General features: G+C 40.5%; 1 protein-coding gene across 1 annotated transcript; it reads left to right on the top strand.

The window, feature by feature from the left end:
- Window positions 1–8284: 8284 nt before the first annotated feature.
- LOC128869198 (sialin) lies at window positions 8285–10568 on the top strand. Its single transcript, XM_054111717.1, has 3 exons — window positions 8285–8642; window positions 8698–9777; window positions 9859–10568. Exons 1-3 carry the CDS (start codon window positions 8313–8315, stop codon window positions 10054–10056), a joined length of 1608 nt encoding a protein of 535 aa, XP_053967692.1. The 5' UTR covers window positions 8285–8312; the 3' UTR covers window positions 10057–10568.
- Window positions 10569–17694: the final 7126 nt, after the last annotated feature.

The raw sequence follows: 17694 nt of genomic DNA, 5'->3' as shown, positions 1-17694 counted from the left end.
AAAACTTCGGAAATAAAATGTCTAAATATAAAAATATTGTATTTTATTTCTCAACAATAATGACACATTTACTTTATGACGGAGAAATTTCTATATTTTTTCAGAAAGAATGACATAATACAAAGCAGAAAAGTTTTTGTTCAAGAAAAAGTAGCAACTCGCTCATTTCGGTCGAATTTTCTTCTATAATGTATACTACATATGACATATCACTAGTTTGCATAGAAAATCTGCGACTTTAGCTTTTATTTAACTCACAAAAAAAAGCTGAAATCTATAAATTGCTCTCCTGAATAATTTTGTTTTTTGAGTTATGACACTATTGAAGTAAATGAGCGATATGTGTATTAGGTATATGGTAAATATTACCATAAATGTTTTCCTTCATATATAAGATTACATTAATAATAAAAATCTTAAAGCAACTGCTATTATTAACAACTAGTCGTCACTTATTATAAATTCAGTAATGATGATGATGATACAATTGGTTTTATTTAAAATTCTTCAAGTAAATCAAATTAATAATTCTGATAGAGAAATTATTCATTACCATGCACAGAGGAAGATGGCATATTCAAATACATATATGTGAATTTATATACACTAGTCATAAAAAGTTAACGTACACGTATTTACATGGAAAAAAGTTTCAAATAATAATGCATATTGGCATTTTATTATAAAAAATAAGTTTAGATTACATATTAGAGTTCAGTCTTTCAGTAAAAGGATAAATAAAAATTATAAACATAAATGAATTCCAACAACAATAACAAAAATAAAATATATACGAAAATTAATTCAGAAAAAGTTAACGTACACTGCTCATAAACGTTAAGTTATTGACAGTGAAACTGAAAATAACTCATTTAATAGCTTGTGAAGTAGCCTTTGCGCTTGATAACTTCTGCTAGGCGCTTTGGCATAGGTTTTACTAGCTTTGACGTTTCTTTCGAAGATATTTTCCTCCATTCTTCAGTAATTACGTCCTTTAACCTTGATTTTGATGTTATCTCATGTTGGCGAATCTTACGTTCTAACAAGCCCCACAAATGCTCAATTGGATTGAGATCTTGGTATTGTGGTGGTGTACGCAGCTGTTTTGGGACATTATACAGTAGCCAGAGCTTCACTCCTTCGGCAGTGTGCTTGGGATCGTTGTGTTGGTGAAACATAAAAGTATTCCCCAAACCTAATTTGGTAGCGCTTTAAATTTGATTTAAGTATGTCCAAATATAAGTATATATCCATAGTAGATTCAATGAACTCTATCTTGCCCATACCGTTACTGGCCACACAACTCCCCACCATTACGCCTCCACCACGATGTTTTACTGTGACCGCAAGATTTTGTTTGTCGAGGGCAGTCCCTTGCCTTCGCCATACCAGCTTGCGTCCTTTGATTCCACATATGCAAAACTCGCTTTCGTCCGAAAAAATTACCTTTTCCCAGAACTCAATCGGCTTATTTAAATGTTCCTGGGCGAAAGCGATGCGTTTCTGTCTGTTTACCAATGATACAAACGGTTCTTTGCGTGCGACTCGACTACGATAACCTGTTTTCTTTAAAATTTTGCACACAGTATCACCAGAGAATGTTAATGCAATGAGAAGGAGCAAATGTTAAACGAGCTTTTTTCAAGTTCTAATTTGTAGATTCATAATAAGGTCATTTCAAATTCAACTTTGCTCACGAGTGGCGAATTGCAGATATTTACCACGCGAGTGACGCGAGTGGAGGGTTTCTATATTTACTTACCACGCTAGGACAGAAATTCAGATTTTTTCTGCGTTCACCAAACTACTGAGGAAGTTCATAAGATTTTTCGGCACACTACTAAGGAAATCGAAGCGAATCAGTTTGCGATTAAGCAGACCGCGCGGCAGTTAGTTTGTGGTGCAGAAGCTAAAGTCGGCGGAGTTATTCGTTTTGTTTTTTGGCACGTATTTAATTCAGGTTCAAGTCCTGAAGTCATCTTTTTTTTCTTGCACATTTTTTTTTTACAATTCAAACCAGGAAAGTTTGGTAAAATTTTTGAGTTTATTTTAATTAAAATTTCTTTAAAATACGGTTTTTTTTGTATTTTATAAATGGAAATTTCTTTTCGGTATAAAATAGTTCATACTGGATATGACCTGACTTTTATATAAATCAATCAAAACAGAAAATATGTACATATACATATCTATAATCTATTTCATCTAATCCAAATTATATTGATGAGAAAATATCATTCTAATATCCGTCCAGAAAGCCAAACGCGCATACACACATGCATATTCATATAATTACGCATACAAACTTTCAACTAACGCAGAATATGTGCATATAAAACTGCGAATCGAATAAATGAGTGATTTAGAAAAGATCATTAATAATTGTAGATTAGCTCAATCGTGAAAGACGTGTTGTGTATACAGTACATCGTCTCATATTTGACTCAGGTTCAAATCCTGTGCACAGTTTTTTGTTCGATATTTTTATTTCATTTTTTATATTTGGTTTAATTAGAATTGATTTAAAATAGTGTATTCAGGTTTTTCTAATACCTGTTATTTAGAAATTTATTTTCTATATAACATTATTCATACTTCATTTGAATTAATTTATATGTAAAACAGCCATAAAGCCAATCATATGAATATGCATTCCTATATTTAATCTCTTCAGTCAAATCTGAACTACTTACATACACATATTGATGAGAAAATATTCTAATATCCATCCAGGAAGCCTAACGCGCATACTCACATATGTGTATAAATATATGTACAAACTACCACCATTCTAACAAACCCAGAACACAAGCTTCTGCGCACACTTGACACATGGGATATGTATACCCTATGAGCAAAAAGAACCGGGAAGGTGATGTTGACTGTTTCCTTCGATTGCCAAGGCATAGTCCACCATGAGTACCTTCCATCGGGCCAGACAGTCAATAGAGAATATTATTTATCCGTTTTGAAACCTTAGAGAGATGCTGTGTGTTGCAAACCGCCGGAAATGTGAGCAACCAATCCTCAGATTTTGCATGATGATAACGCGCCATCGCACTGATCAAAGAGAATACAAATCGGCCTGCCGGGGGTGTTTGGAGGACTGGGTTAAACGTTGGCACATGTGTGTTGCTTCAGACGGGTCAAATTTTGAAGGAGATAATATAAATTTGCCTTAAATTTAACTCTGTTTTGTTTAATTTAAACATTCCCGGTACTTTCTGATCATAAGGTACATATATGCGGCTTTGCGGACAGCAATGTGTGATTCGCTGGAAGTCGCATTAACTCGCGACTGTCGCACAGTTAGAAGACATATTTACATACATATAAGGGTGCATACATACATACGGAGCCGCGGCCACTCGACATGACAAAAATTTAAGATTTATCAAATATTGGCAAATAATTCCACGCGAAATATTCCAATATTGACTATTTTCGAATGGTAGCGAAAATTGGCATATGGCGGGTCGTTTTATGAATGAAATTGAAATATGAGCTCTAACTTATGAATGAACTTTTTGTTTTTGATCTAAATTGTTCAGCGCCGTCGCTGATAGAATCATGGCCGCTGCGACTGCGTCTACGAATGTATTTTGTTTTTGTAGTCGCTAGGCTTAGATTTTAGCTTTGGGCGACATGCGCATGTGAGGTATGTGTTTTTGTTGTGTTCTAGAATATTTTAGAATGTGTGGTGGCAAAGCGGCCATCGCGTTGCGCTTGCTGTTGCTTTTGCGTCGATCAAAGTATTGTGTTTTTGTAATTGCAATATTAGGAATATCGACTGATGAAAGGCAAAAGTATACATAAGCAAGAAGGGAGCGCTGTGCTCGCGCATATATGCATGAATGTATGAACGTGCATGGATGTAGTAACATATGAATGCAATTATTTTGTAGGAAGTTTAGAAGGCAAGTAGGTATATATGTATGTATGTATATATGCTAGGACATAAACTCGGTATATATGCATACATAGAGCAGAATTGTTTTTGCACTTGTTAGGAAGAAACTCGTTCACTAGTGCGCATGTGTATTTGATTTCTTGTAAGAATGTGATGTGGTATGACATGTGTACATACATACATAAGTCAAGGTTATTTGGGCATACTTGCATATGTGATATGATGTTCTTGCGCTTGTGCATTATTGTTTTTCATATACAAATGTACATACATACATATGTATGTAAATGCTGTCGAATACATAAACTATAAATTGACATACAATATAAAATAAGTGTTGATTTATCTTAAACCATTCTTTTTTTCTGAATGCAAATACCTCCTATTGACATGTACATACATATTATGTACTTATGTATATTTCATATACCATCATTTATTTACATACGTTCATTTATGTACATATGTGTGTAATGAAAAACTTCATGAATTACTTTCAGAACTTTATTAAAATTTATTCGCGCCGCGCGCATGCACAAAACCTTTTGTTCACAACGCAGGCGCAGAAATAAACGCTCTGCGTATTTATCCTCCCCACGTGACTCGCCATCAATTCTCGGCACACATTTTTTTTTTCGTTTTTAAATTTTTTTTTTTTTAATGTAATCGTAAAAAAATTTGTAATATATTTTATCGCTTATCATTTCAAAAGTAACAAAATGGTCAAAAAATAAGCAGTCGAAGAAATAAACGCACCGCCCATTTTTCCTCGCCACATGTTAGACTCGAGTTCAATTCCCGGCGCAAACTTTTTTTTATAAGTTTTTTTTTTTTAATCGTTTTTTTTTTAATGTAATTGAAAAAAAAAAATTATGTAATAAATTTTACGTATTCGCTTATTATTTCAAAAATACGAAAATAGTAACAATTTAATTGGTTTAATGTCGAGGTGAGAAATGTGTTGTGTGTTGAGGTGAAAGATGTGTGGTGTTTCTAATTTTTGTGTGGGCAAAAGTCAGTGAGGTGTCTATAAACTCGGTGTGCTAAATGACCTTACTACAAATCTTTCAAATCTCAATTGTACTAAAAAAAGCTCACAGTAACATTTGCACCTTCTCATTGCATTAACATTCTCTGGTATCACTACAATCGGTCTTATGAAATATTTCCTGCACGTTTTTTGCGATTTTGGAAGCCGATATTTTTGGATACTTTTGCACTTCGTTTATTATATGTATGTCGTTTTTCCCGCTCAGTTAACCTTTCTGGGCGTCCTGATTTCGGCTTTGATGCAGTGGAACCTCTACATTTATTTATAATTTTTGATAACTCCTTGCACTGTAGAATAAGTTCTGCCCGCTATTTCGGCAATTTCTCGCAAAGACTTCCCTTCATTCCATAATTTGACCATGATGTCTCTTTCGGCAGAGCTTGTTGACTATCGTGTTGGAGCCATTTTACCAAATTTATGAAAGGTTTATTTATTAACACAGTTATAGTTGTAGTAACCTATACACGTATTTATTTTATAAATTTTTGAAGAGCAATCGCGAAATTTAACAGGGGAAATCCCGTACGTAATGATGTACGCAAACTTTTTCTGCAATAGCGATTGCATATTTTCGAAATAACTATCGATAAATCAAGCGTTGGCGCAGTAAGCATCTGAAAAACACATTTGGCGGATATTTAAGGCTGTGGCTAGTATAACTGTACCAAATCATTTTTGATTTCTTTTGGACATTTCTGTACAGGAAAGCAATATAAAATGTAAATGCTGTACGTTAACTTTTTATGACTAGTGTACATAAGCGGTCGCGTGCACTTGCACAGAAAAAATATTACGATTCGCAAAAAATGAACAGTTCACAGAAGCTTCAATATAAAATATTTGGCTCTTTGGGCTTCATCCGAAGGCTGAATGTACATATGTACAGTAACATCCAAATGTTTCGCACTCCTCTTTCAGTGTAAGTTATACATATGTTTTTTTTTTGCACTTTTTATCAATTGGAGAACCAAATATTGGCAAATATTTGAATATTAACTATTTTCGAATGGTTGTCTGTGATTTCTTCAATCTTAGTTAAAGGACTTTTTCATCATTGAGAAAAATTTGCATATGCGCGGCTCGTTTTATGAATGAAAGTACTTTACTCGTAGAAATATGAGCTCGAACTTATCAATGAATTTGTTTTTGTTGTGCTTTACAGTATATGAAAACGTTCAGCGCCGTCGCGGGTAAATAATCATGACCGCTACAGCTGCGCCTATGAATGTATTTGGTTATTGTAGTCGCTAGGCTTAGAATTTTAGTTTTGGAATCATACGCATGTAGAATCATAAAGGGAGTGTGTGCGGTTATATGTACTTATGTACATATGTACAATATATACGAATATGCATTGTTTTGCTTAGAATAGAAACATCTACGTACATACAATGTCCTTCATATATTCACACATATAAATGTATATGTATACGCATCCGGCTTAGATGCGTTTTTGTGACGTGATAACGTCTTATTATTTGATTTAGCCGGCTGCACGCACGAAAAAATGTGTCGTTACCTTGCTCATTTGTCGTTACCTTGCTCATTGCCGTTACCTTGAATGAACTGCAAGCGAAAGCGCGGAACGAACGACAAAGCAAACAAAGCAAACGAACGGCAACGTTCGACATCTTGCTCTCTCCTACTTAAGTGAGCGTATAAATGTATGTATATGCGCATATGTACATATATAAATTCACGTATTTTTATTTGCATATGCCTTCTTATTGATTATTATTAATTTGATTTACTTGAAGAATTTAAAATAAAACCAAGTTTTTAATAATACTTGTTGTTTTAATGTTATTATTATTCATTTTTTTATTATATCTGAAGGAAAAAATGTATGGTAATATTTACCACATACCTTATAAGATATGTTGTATTCTAATATATGTATTGTATATAAACATGCATATACATATACAATTTCGCGCAATTTTCAAAAAGAACAAATCTATATGTAAAGATGCATACAAATCATATGGACATATCAAATATACGAATCTATTCCGTGCGCAAGCAAATGTAAGCTAATGTGCTTGAACTGCAAGCGAGAGCGCGGAACGAACGACAAGGAGCACAATCGGCCCCCGCGTTCGGCAACGTTCGACATCTGGCTCTGTCCTACTTGAGTGAGCATATATATGTATGTATATGCGCATTTGTATATAAATTCACATACTTGTATTTGCATATGCCTTCTTCCTGTGTGCATGGTAATGAACCATTTCTCTGTTGAGAATAGGACGATGATAGAAAAAGTAGGAAATGAAAAGGAGTGTTTCGAGTGTAAAGTGTCTTGAAAAAGGCAAATCGATGATGGTGCCTCTTAGTGTTGTTGACTTATTAACGTCTGATGCACAATCGAAATTGAAGATATCTTTCATGAATTTGATAAATGTTTCGTCATTTTTCACGTTTGTGTAAATGTAACTTGACCTATTCCATTGCAATTCCATTTACCTCCTCCTCTATATCCATACAAAATATCTATCACACAAATAAAATTAAAATTTTGTTTTGAAAATTGCAACCATTCCATCATATTTTCTTACGACGTTGTCACGTTAAACTATCGTCAGTAAACCGACTTTACAGACAACCTCTTTTTTTTTGCATATGATAGGAATTTGTGTGCATATGTTTCTCTATTTGCTCTTGAATTTTTTATATTTATGTGGATATGCATATGAGCTGTGTTATAAAGCAGGTAAAGATTTTTTTCTGCCCACATAAATATGGATGGTAGATATTATGTATGTATATGTATTCAACACTTTGTAGTATATGAATATACTTACATAATAAGGTAAAAAGTACGACATATTTTTGAATACTAACCCTTGATGTAAATGAATAGTTTACAAAGACAATTTTTTATGTGGATATTGTGAAATAATTTTGATGCATAATTTGAATGCATATACTTAGAAGTAATTAATTCATCCCACAAGGAATAATCCATTTGCGCATATAAAATGCCGACGGCAAATAAGCATGAAAGAAAAATGTACAAGTCTGCTGTTATTTTATTTTGCCTAACACCAAATCTTGGCATTTTACATTTCAATGCGAACGCTATATTTAATTCTGTTGACTACGCTCCGCTATGTTAACTCTCTTATGTTAACTTTTCCAAGGCCGTGGTAAAATACATAATCAAAATTTCTTAGCCGCATTTTTTTAGCATTTACATTTAACCTGCTCATTCGTTCCTGAGCCTTCTCTATGAATTTACGTTCTCTGCATTTATTTTCAAGCGTACTGAATACTCATACCTATATTAGTATCAGCTGGTGTAGCCATGTTTAGCCTGTCATTAACCTACATTTGGTCATAATATTTTACATGATATCTAATGACACGTTAAATGCTTACATATGTAATTATTTATTTACAGCTCGAATACCTGCACGTTTGGTACTTTACTTTTTATCATGGTCCGGTTTTTTGGTTTCTTTTATGATGCGCAACGATATAAACTTTGCCCTGGTGGCAATGACTCGTACATCTGATGAGTGGAACTCATCAATAACAACTGTTTCCAGCAACAATACATTGTTTACACTCAATAACTCTGCCTGGGTAAACGTCTCCTTGCAACATGTTATAGAAAATGCAACTAAACAGGCTGTTTTCGATGATGCTATCAATAAAACTGTGATAAATCAAAAAATGGTAACTTTGTGTTTTATAAATAACTTTATCTAAATATTTCTTAATCTTATTTTAGACTGCAGGCAGTAATGACGGCTTTTACGATTGGTCTCCTGCGGTGAAGTCAATAATTCTTAGTTCCTTTTACTGGTGCTACGTGCTCTCACAGGTTGTTGGTGGTATTGCCACCCAATATTTCGGCACAAAACAGGTATTCGGTTGGTCTCAATTTGCCACTGCATTATGCAGTCTTTGCATTCCGGTCAGTGCCGACTTACACTATTCTGCTGTGATACTACTACGATCAGTGCAAGGTTTTGCATCTGGTTTAACATGGCCAGCTATGTATGCCATAGTTGGGTACTGGATTCCATTAGCCGAACGCTCACGATTTATGTCAAGTTTTCAGGGCTTTAGCATAGGTATCGGTTTAACATACCCACTATGTGGATTTATAATTTACAACTTTGGCTGGCGATACGTTTTTTACACGACCGGATCATTAGGTATAATTTGGTGTATACTGTGGTACTACCTAGCATTCAACACGCCAAAGGAACATCCACGTATTTCTGCTGAAGAAATCGAATATATTGAAGTTAGTGTTAGCTCCGAAGCAAAAGAAGCATTACGCATGAAAGTGCCATGGAAATCGATTTTCATTTCTTTACCTGCGTGGGCGATCGGAATAACAACATTTGGAAGAATTTGGATTCATTACATATTCATTGTATGTGGCCCAAGCTTCATGAAAAACATGCTTAAATTCAATTACAAAGCAAATGGTTTTTTGTCCGGCATGCCGTTCATTTGCTCTTATATTTCATCTGTACTATTTTGCTATGTTGCTGATAAAATTATGCTAAATAATTGGATGAGTCTTACAAATGTTCGTAAGCTTTTTACTGCCTTGTCACAAGTCGTTCCTGGAATTCTAATATACTGGATTGGTTATATTGATAAAAATATTTTATTATTATTGGTTATATGGTTTGTGGCAGTTACATTCATAACAGCCTCCTATGCCGGTGCTATGGCTAATATTGTTGATATCGCTCCGAATTTGGCTGGGCCGGTTCTTGCTTTTTGCCAAACAATACATATGTCGGCATCATTCCTTTCTCCGCTGGTATCGGGTATAATTGTCACAAATGAGGTATGCTTTTGATGACTCATCATAAGGTCGTTTTTTCCGACAAGTCTTGTAATCATTTTATATGCTTCCTTTTCTTTTAAGAGTTCCATTGAACAGTGGCGCACAGTTTTTGGAGTTTCATCGGCAATAACGATTTTAACATATGGTATTTTCCAAATTTACGGCACAGCTGAAATTCAAAGTTGGAATTACCCACAACCGCGCATTGACGGGTCGGCCGAAGAAAGCCAGATCCTTAAGAAACGGAATGAAGAGCCCATTCCGAAAGACGACATGTAGACTATATGAGTATATATACATACATGTACTTAATCAAGCGAAATACTTAACCCGTGTTTAACATTATTTACTATGGCATATTAATTTTTTAGCATTTTATAATTGCGCGTAACGAAAACGAGAGTTATTATTTAATATCTTTGTATGCGCACAAATGCACATAAGTATACATAATGTGTGCAAATACACCTATTGTCAATAATTTGTGCTTCAAATCTATGGTTTGTTATATGGGATGGGTGTAAGTTCGTCTGTGTATATATACATACATATATTACATTATATTTGTAACAGTTGGGAATTTTTAATTTCTTGAGTTAAAATATGAGGGTGGAGTTTTGTGAGAAATAATAAAATCGGTTGGTGCGATTGCCTGAGAATTTGTGATAATTTTTACTAGAGCGTATCCATACTAATAATATGTCGATAACTTTCAATCAGAAAACCAGCTGATAAAATTTAGCTAATTGTTATTGATTGCATACGAAGGTCTTAAAGTTGAAAATAATAAAAATAGATAAATTAAATTTGTTGCATTTCAGTGTTGGTGAATATTACAAGTAAGCGAATTAAGTGTGATGAAAGTAAATATGTATTGCTAAAATTTATTCCGTAAATTCTTCTATGAAAAAACTAATAGTAGATAGGTAGGTTAGTACCCCAGGTACACTACAGGTAGCACTTACGTGCCGTTTTGATATCATAATGTGCCGAAAAAATTTAGGGAAGAGAAAGCCGTCTACAGCCATCCAGTGTTGTTGATGTAGTGGAGAAGAGAAAAGGGATCTAGGCTGGAGAATTTTGTCACGTCATCCCCAAAGGGCACGCTAAGGAATCTCAAGCGCCTAGCCGCCAGAGCTAGACATTTGCAGAGAAAGTGCTCAGCAGTCTCTTTCTCTGCAGGATCCCCACAGCATCTGCAATAGGTGTTGTAGGGCATTCCAAGCTTCTCCGCATGAGAACCGATCACCCAGTGACCAGTGAACACCGCAATGAGTTTGGATTTGGGGATTCGCATCACCATAAGCGTTCTGTTTGTATCATATTGAGCACATAGTGTTTTTGAACTAGTACACGATGAGACAGACCTCCACTCCCATGGCAGCCGGTTATACGTTACCGGAATGACTCGGGCTTTTCACGACCAAGGGCTGCCGCCCCAGTGAACTAGCCCTGCCTAGTGTAACGTATCCCACAGACCTCCATCTATCTTGCGCTTTTTTAGAAAGAAATTGAGTAGTTTCCCTTTAACAACGGTAAAGGGGACAACTGAAACCGGTTCTGACGAACCCTTCCTGGCAAGCTCATCGCCAATTTCATTTCCCTCTATATTCCTGTGCCCAGGAAGCCAGATAAGGAAATGTTTCCTGCACGTTCGAGACGTTTGAGTTCCTCCTTACAGGAGTTTACCAGAAGGGAGCTGCAATACGGCGACGACAGGACCTTGATCGCAGCTTGACTATCGGAAAAATATTAATGCCTCCCTCTCAACAGCGATCCTTAAGCATTTTGCATATTGCAGCAAGTTTAAAGTTGACCGAAATATTGGCTGGTTTAGAGAAAACCCCCGCTCCCACTCCAAATTTCATCTTGGATCCGTCAGTGAAAACAAAGGTCCGTGAGGACTCTGCCCTCTTTCCAATCTTGCCTGCTCGGAAAGATAGCCCTGACACAACCCTTAAAACCCAGTTTGCGGATGGAGAGATCAGTGCAAAGTACAGAGAAGGAAGGGGAGATCTCCTTTATCATGCTACTATGTCCTACACGAAGTTGCCTCCAGAGGCCAATCTTCTTCAACCTAATAGCGCTCTGAGCAGCAATGGACTTAACGTGCAGATCTACGGGAAGGGGGTGCAGAATGACGTTGAGGGCACTTTCTCTATTTTAGTGGGGTTGTAGCCCTTCTGAAGAGCTACCGACTAAACTAGGCAACCATATGTCAAAATTAGCAGAACCACTAAGTAAATTGTGGTTGTTGTTGTTGTTGTTTTAACAGCATAGTTAGCCCTGTCAGTGTAGGTATATCATCTGTCGTCTTCGTCTGGCTCATCTAGGGGTAGGCCCAGGAAACATGCTGTTTCGACGGGTTGGGTCCAGAGGGAGAGGGGGGTTAGATGAGTCTGATTAAGGGGGCATGTGAAGAGGTGGTTAGTGTCGTGCGGGGTACCTTCACATGCCGAACATGTGTTTGGTATGTCGGGGTCAATTCTGGATAAGTAGGAGTTTAACCTGCTACAATATCCAGAACGCAATTGTGCCAATGTTACACGAGTCTCACGGGGAAGCTGGAGCTCTTCATCTGCAATGGGTGGTGGTTGGACTCCGATTACGGCATTCACGGGACGGGAGTTCATGAAGGTGGTAACGGACTCCCGGTGAATGTCGTTTATTGACTGTCTGAATACTGTCCGGTCCAGTAGGTCTCGGTCAGTTTTGTCCTGGAGTTCGTCAGCGTATCGAGGAGGTGTCTCCTGACGTGCCTGGGAGGCGGCTCAGGCTCAAGCAGGTGTCTGCAGGGGTGAAACCTGCGGTAACACCCCAGCAGGAACTGCTTGCTGAGCAATTTGTTGTGCTCCGCGACTGGGAGCATTTGTGCCTCGTTGTGCAGGTGTTGTATGGGTGACATCAGGAGGCACCCGGTCGCTGTCCGAATGGCGGTATTCTGACATGTCTGAAGCTTTATCCACTGCGAATCACTAGTACCAGGCGACCAGACAGGCGCAGCATAGTTTAGAACCGGACGGCCAATTGCCTTAAATGTCGAAAGCAACAGTTCTTTGTCCTTGCCCCAAGTGCTGCCGGCCAGCGATTTGAGGACCTTGTTGCGATTTTGGACTTTAGTGGCAATTGAGGTTGTGTGCGCAGAGAAGGAGAGCAAGCTGTCAAAGGTTACACCCAAAATTTTGGGGTTATTCACAGTCGGAATTGGTGTGTCGTCGACTTTTACCTTAAGGGACAGCTTGACCTCCTTTGTCCAGGTGGTGAAAAGGGTCGCCGTGGACTTAGGGGGGGAAAGTTGGAGATTCCTCGCAGTGAAAAAGCGAGAAAGGTCGGTGAGGTAGTTGTTCACTTTGGAACACAGGCCATCGATGTCATTGCCCGACGCCATTATCGTGCAGTCGTCAGCGTATGAGATCAGGGAAACTCCCGCTGGTGGTTGGGGGAGCTTCGAGATGTAGAAGTTAAAAAGCAAGGGTGAAAGGACACCACCCTGCGGTACGCCTTGCTTAATCTTCCTCTGCTTTGACATTTGATCTCGAAAAATCACTGACGAGTGCCGACCGCTCAGGTAGTTCGCGGACCACCTCTTCAGCCCTGGCGGGAGTGTCGACTGATAAATATCATCTAGTAGCGTGGAATGGCTGACTGTATCGAAAGCCTTCTTTAGGTCCAACGCTACTAGGACAGTCCTCTCGCAGGGGCGGTTTTGGTTAAGCCCGCGATTTATCTGGGCGTTTATGGCGGTGAGTGCCGTGGTGGTGCTGTGCACTCGTCGGAATCCGTGCTGATGTGGGGCTGGGGCCAGGTGTTTCGTGAAGTGAGTGGGAGTAGGAGGGCTTCAAGTGTATTCACTACTGGGAAAAGGAGAGTTATCGGCCGATAAGACTCCCCTTGGTTGGCGGGTTTCCCAGGTTTCAGTAGTGGGACCACTCTCCTGCTTTCCACTTGTCAGGGATGATGAGAGTGGCCAGATACAAATTGAAGACCCTTGTGAGGTATCCTACTCCCAGGGGTCCCAGATGCTTCAGCATCAGCGCGTTAAGTCCGTCAGGGCCAATGGCTTTCGATGATTTCGACTTGTTGATGGCCCTCTGAACCTCATCACCGGAGAAAGTAAGTGGCGCACTGTCGTTCGTCAGTTTGTGCAGCCTTCTGGTAACACGACGTTTGGTTCTGTCGCCCGGAGGATGCAGTGTAAACAGCCGGCTAAAATAGCTCGCGCATCTCTTCGGGTCCGACGAAGTACAACCGTTGAAGGTGATAGCCACCTTGTCGTTGTGTTTCGTCGGGTTCGACAGGGACCTAACGGTGGACCAGAGCTTACTCACTCCGGAGGTGAGGTTACAAGTCTTCAGGTGCTCAACCCATTTAGTCCGCTTATGTTGATTTACCAGTTGCCGGATCTCCAAATTGAGATCCCTTATGCGGGGATCCCCGGGATCGGCCTGGCGTAGGTGGTCACGCTCGTTTGCTAAACTGGCTGCTTCTGCTGGGAAGTGGGGACGGATGTCCTTATAACATCCAGCTGGGATGAAACGAGCCGCAGCAGCTGTGAGCACCTTGCGGAATGCGCGTTCGCCGACGCGCACATCAGTGGGGATGGGAAGAGCGGCGAAGGTGTCCTCGGTGAATTCCGTGAAGCCGGCCCAATTAGCTTTTATAAAGTTAAAATAGGACCGGTGATTCGCGGAAACGAAATCGGCAGGTCTCTCAATCGAGACGATAATGGGCAAGTGGTCTGATGCAAGCGATAGCATAGGTCGCCACGTTATGCTATTTATCAGACCCGCGCTAGCTATTGTTAGGTCAGGCGAGCTGCTACAATTGCCCACTACCCTGCTGGGGGCGTCGTCGTTCACTGTGCTGAATGTCGAGTCGTCTATCTGCTCTGCCAATTGCTGTCCCCTACGATCATTTGGCAGGCTTGAATGCCAAAGATCGTGATGCGCATTGAAGTCACCTACAACCAATCGGTTTTCACCTCTGATGAGCGCACCTATATCAGGATGATATCCTGCCGGGCAGCAGGTGACAGGGGGTATGTATATATTAAAAATTTCGAGCTCGGAATCGCCTGACCGGACAGCTATGCCTTGACATTCTAAGGTGCTGTCCCTGGGGTCGATTCCTTCATCGATAAGACGATACTGCACAGTGTGGTGGACTATAAACGCTAGGCCACCACCGTTGTCTCGCTCGCGATCATGTCTGTGCACGTTATAGCCATCCCTGGTGATCAGAGATGACCTAGCGTGCAACTTTGTTTCTTGGACCGCAGCTATCTTGATACTGTGCCGGTTCATAAAGTCGACTATCTCGTCGACCTTACTCGTAAGTCCGTTGCAGTTAAACTGGAGAAGCTTGAAGCTTCTCGGTGAGGTCAGTGTAATCCGGGGGGTGAGGGACGCGTGGGGTTGTCTACGTTGGACCTGCTGTGCAATCCACTGTGGTTGTTGCGGCCTGATGGTGGTGGGCGGCCGCTCCTCCGGGGGAGGTAGTGGGTGCAGAGCTCTGCAGCAGGGGGCAACGTAGGCAGTTGTCCACTCCCGGGTGGTGCGCAGGCCGGAACATCTCCGAAAATGGCACCAGCCATTGCAGGAATTGCACTGGACTGATACCAGATTCCGAGGTATTACGGTCTGACACACGGAACAGACTGTACGGGGGACCAGGAGCTGCTGGTTTGTCCCCGCACTGGGGTTGGAGCAGGAAGGGATGGGAGGGGTTAAAGGGGAGTTGTGTTGCTCCGATAGGCTCCTCACCGTGGAGGTGTGGGTTGTGGTGGCGGTTGGTAGTGCCGGCCTATCAGGGGGTGTGGTAGCCGTGGAGGCATCAGACGCCTGTTGGCGGGAGCAACACGTGGCCACATACCGTGTGGACCACTCCCTGTGCGACTTAAGGCCTGAGCAGGTCTTAAGGTGGATCCACCCGTTGCACTTATTGCACCTAACCGAGGTGGAGTTCGGGTGGAGCCGTTGATGGCAGACGCAGCAGTAGAATACCTCTGGCCCAGGGTTGGATTCGACTCCAGCCCTGAGGAGAAGTATTTGGAGCAGGTTAGCTGCGGGAGTTTGCTCCTGTGACGTAAGGGGTGGGGTGATATACGATACACTAGACAGGGCTAGTGTACTGGGGCGGCAGCCCTTGATCGGGAAAAACCCGAGTCATTCCGGTAACGTAGAACCGGCTGCCATGGGAATGCCAATAATGGTAAATTGTGGTCCTTATCTTCCTTTGAGAACTTTAAGTCCCCTGGACCTGACGGAATATATCCAGCAACGCTTTAAAAAGAGGAGACAGGCTGACTGAGGCCCTGAAAAGGATCTTCACAGCCTGTCTTGCATTTGGTTATATACCATCCCAATGGCGACGCGTAAGAGTAGTATTTATTCCGAAACCAGGAAAAGAAGACTATTCCCTAGCAAAAAGTTTTAGATCAATCAGTTTGACATCGTTCATGTTGAAAAGTCTGGAGCGAGTGGTGGAGAAACATATTCGAGTGGGGGTATTGCCGAGAAGTCCACTTAGTAGAAATCAACACGCTTACCAGAGTGGAAAATCATGTGAAACAGCTTTACACGATCTTGTTAGCAAGATTGAAGCCGGGCTGGAAGCTGACGAATACACAATGGGCGTGTTCGTGGACATTGAGGGGGCTTTTGATAATGCCACTTTCGGTTCGATATGTTCTTCTGCCGAACGACACAGAGTTAGTCAAACCATTATAAAATGGATATGTTCCATGCTCTCTGAGAGGCTGTTAACCGCTGGTGGGAGCAGTGACGAACAAATCACAGTCAGGGCCAAGCAAGGATGTCCCCAAGGGGGTGTTCTTTCTCCGCTGCTGTGGTGCTTTGTCGTAGACTCTCTATTAGTGGAGATGCAGGAACTCGGTTTTCATGTCCAAGCATATGCGGACGACGTCTGTGCGCTAACATCAGATAAATCCTTAAGGAGGCTTTGCACGAAAGTGCAGAGGATCCTTGACAAAATCGATGACTGGTGCATGATACAAGGTCTTTCCGTTAACCCGGACAAAACAACCATAGTCTTGTTTACGAGAAAACGGAAATTGGATGGACTCAGTCTTCCAACACTGAAAGGTGGGACACTTGGTCTTTCCAACGAAGTTAAATATCTAGGAGTAATCTTGGATAAGAAGCTGACTTAGGAGACACACGTTTCACTGAAGGTGAATCGTGCATTGAAGATTTTTCAGCAATGCCGTAGAGCCTTTGGCAAAACTTGGGGTCTGAAACCTGCTGTGGTACTATGGATATACACAGCACTTATCAGACCAATCATCACTTACGCTTCTGTGGTCTGGTGGCGATGGAGCATGGTTAAGTCCACAATCCGGGAATAATACAGCCTGCAAAGAAGTGTATGTTTATGCATCACGGGTGCCATGAGTACAACCTCTGGTGATGCCCTAAATGCTATGCTTGATTTGCTCCCCCTGGATCTTAAGATACAACAGGAAGCAATAAAAGCAATGTGTAGACTCCATAAATATGGTTTCTGGCACGAAGATGGAACTTCGGGACACAGAGAAATCTTTAAGTTGCTGTCGGAGCAGTATCCACTGTTTTTGGCACCAAAGGATGACCTGATACCCACAGTTTCATTTGGAAGGGAATTTGATGTTAGATTTCCATTGCGTGAGCAATGGAGCAATCCAGAATGCATGCAGGGAGGTTTGACGGATATTTTCTTTACCGATGGGTACAAGACTGAAATAGGGCCTGGAGCCGGATGGTACTTAAACGATAGTAATAAGTATCACTATGCTATGGGGGGAATGGCAACTGTTTTCCAAACAGAAGTTTTTGCCATCCTAAAAGTAGCCGAATGCATAATCGAGAGGAGATGGAGCAGGAAACAGATTGGAGTCTTCAGTGACAGTCAGGCTGCATT

Source organism: Anastrepha ludens, chromosome X (assembly GCF_028408465.1).
Source record: "Anastrepha ludens isolate Willacy chromosome X, idAnaLude1.1, whole genome shotgun sequence".
NCBI lineage: Eukaryota > Metazoa > Arthropoda > Insecta > Diptera > Tephritidae > Anastrepha > Anastrepha ludens.
This window is presented reverse-complemented; position numbering and strand designations above follow the sequence as displayed.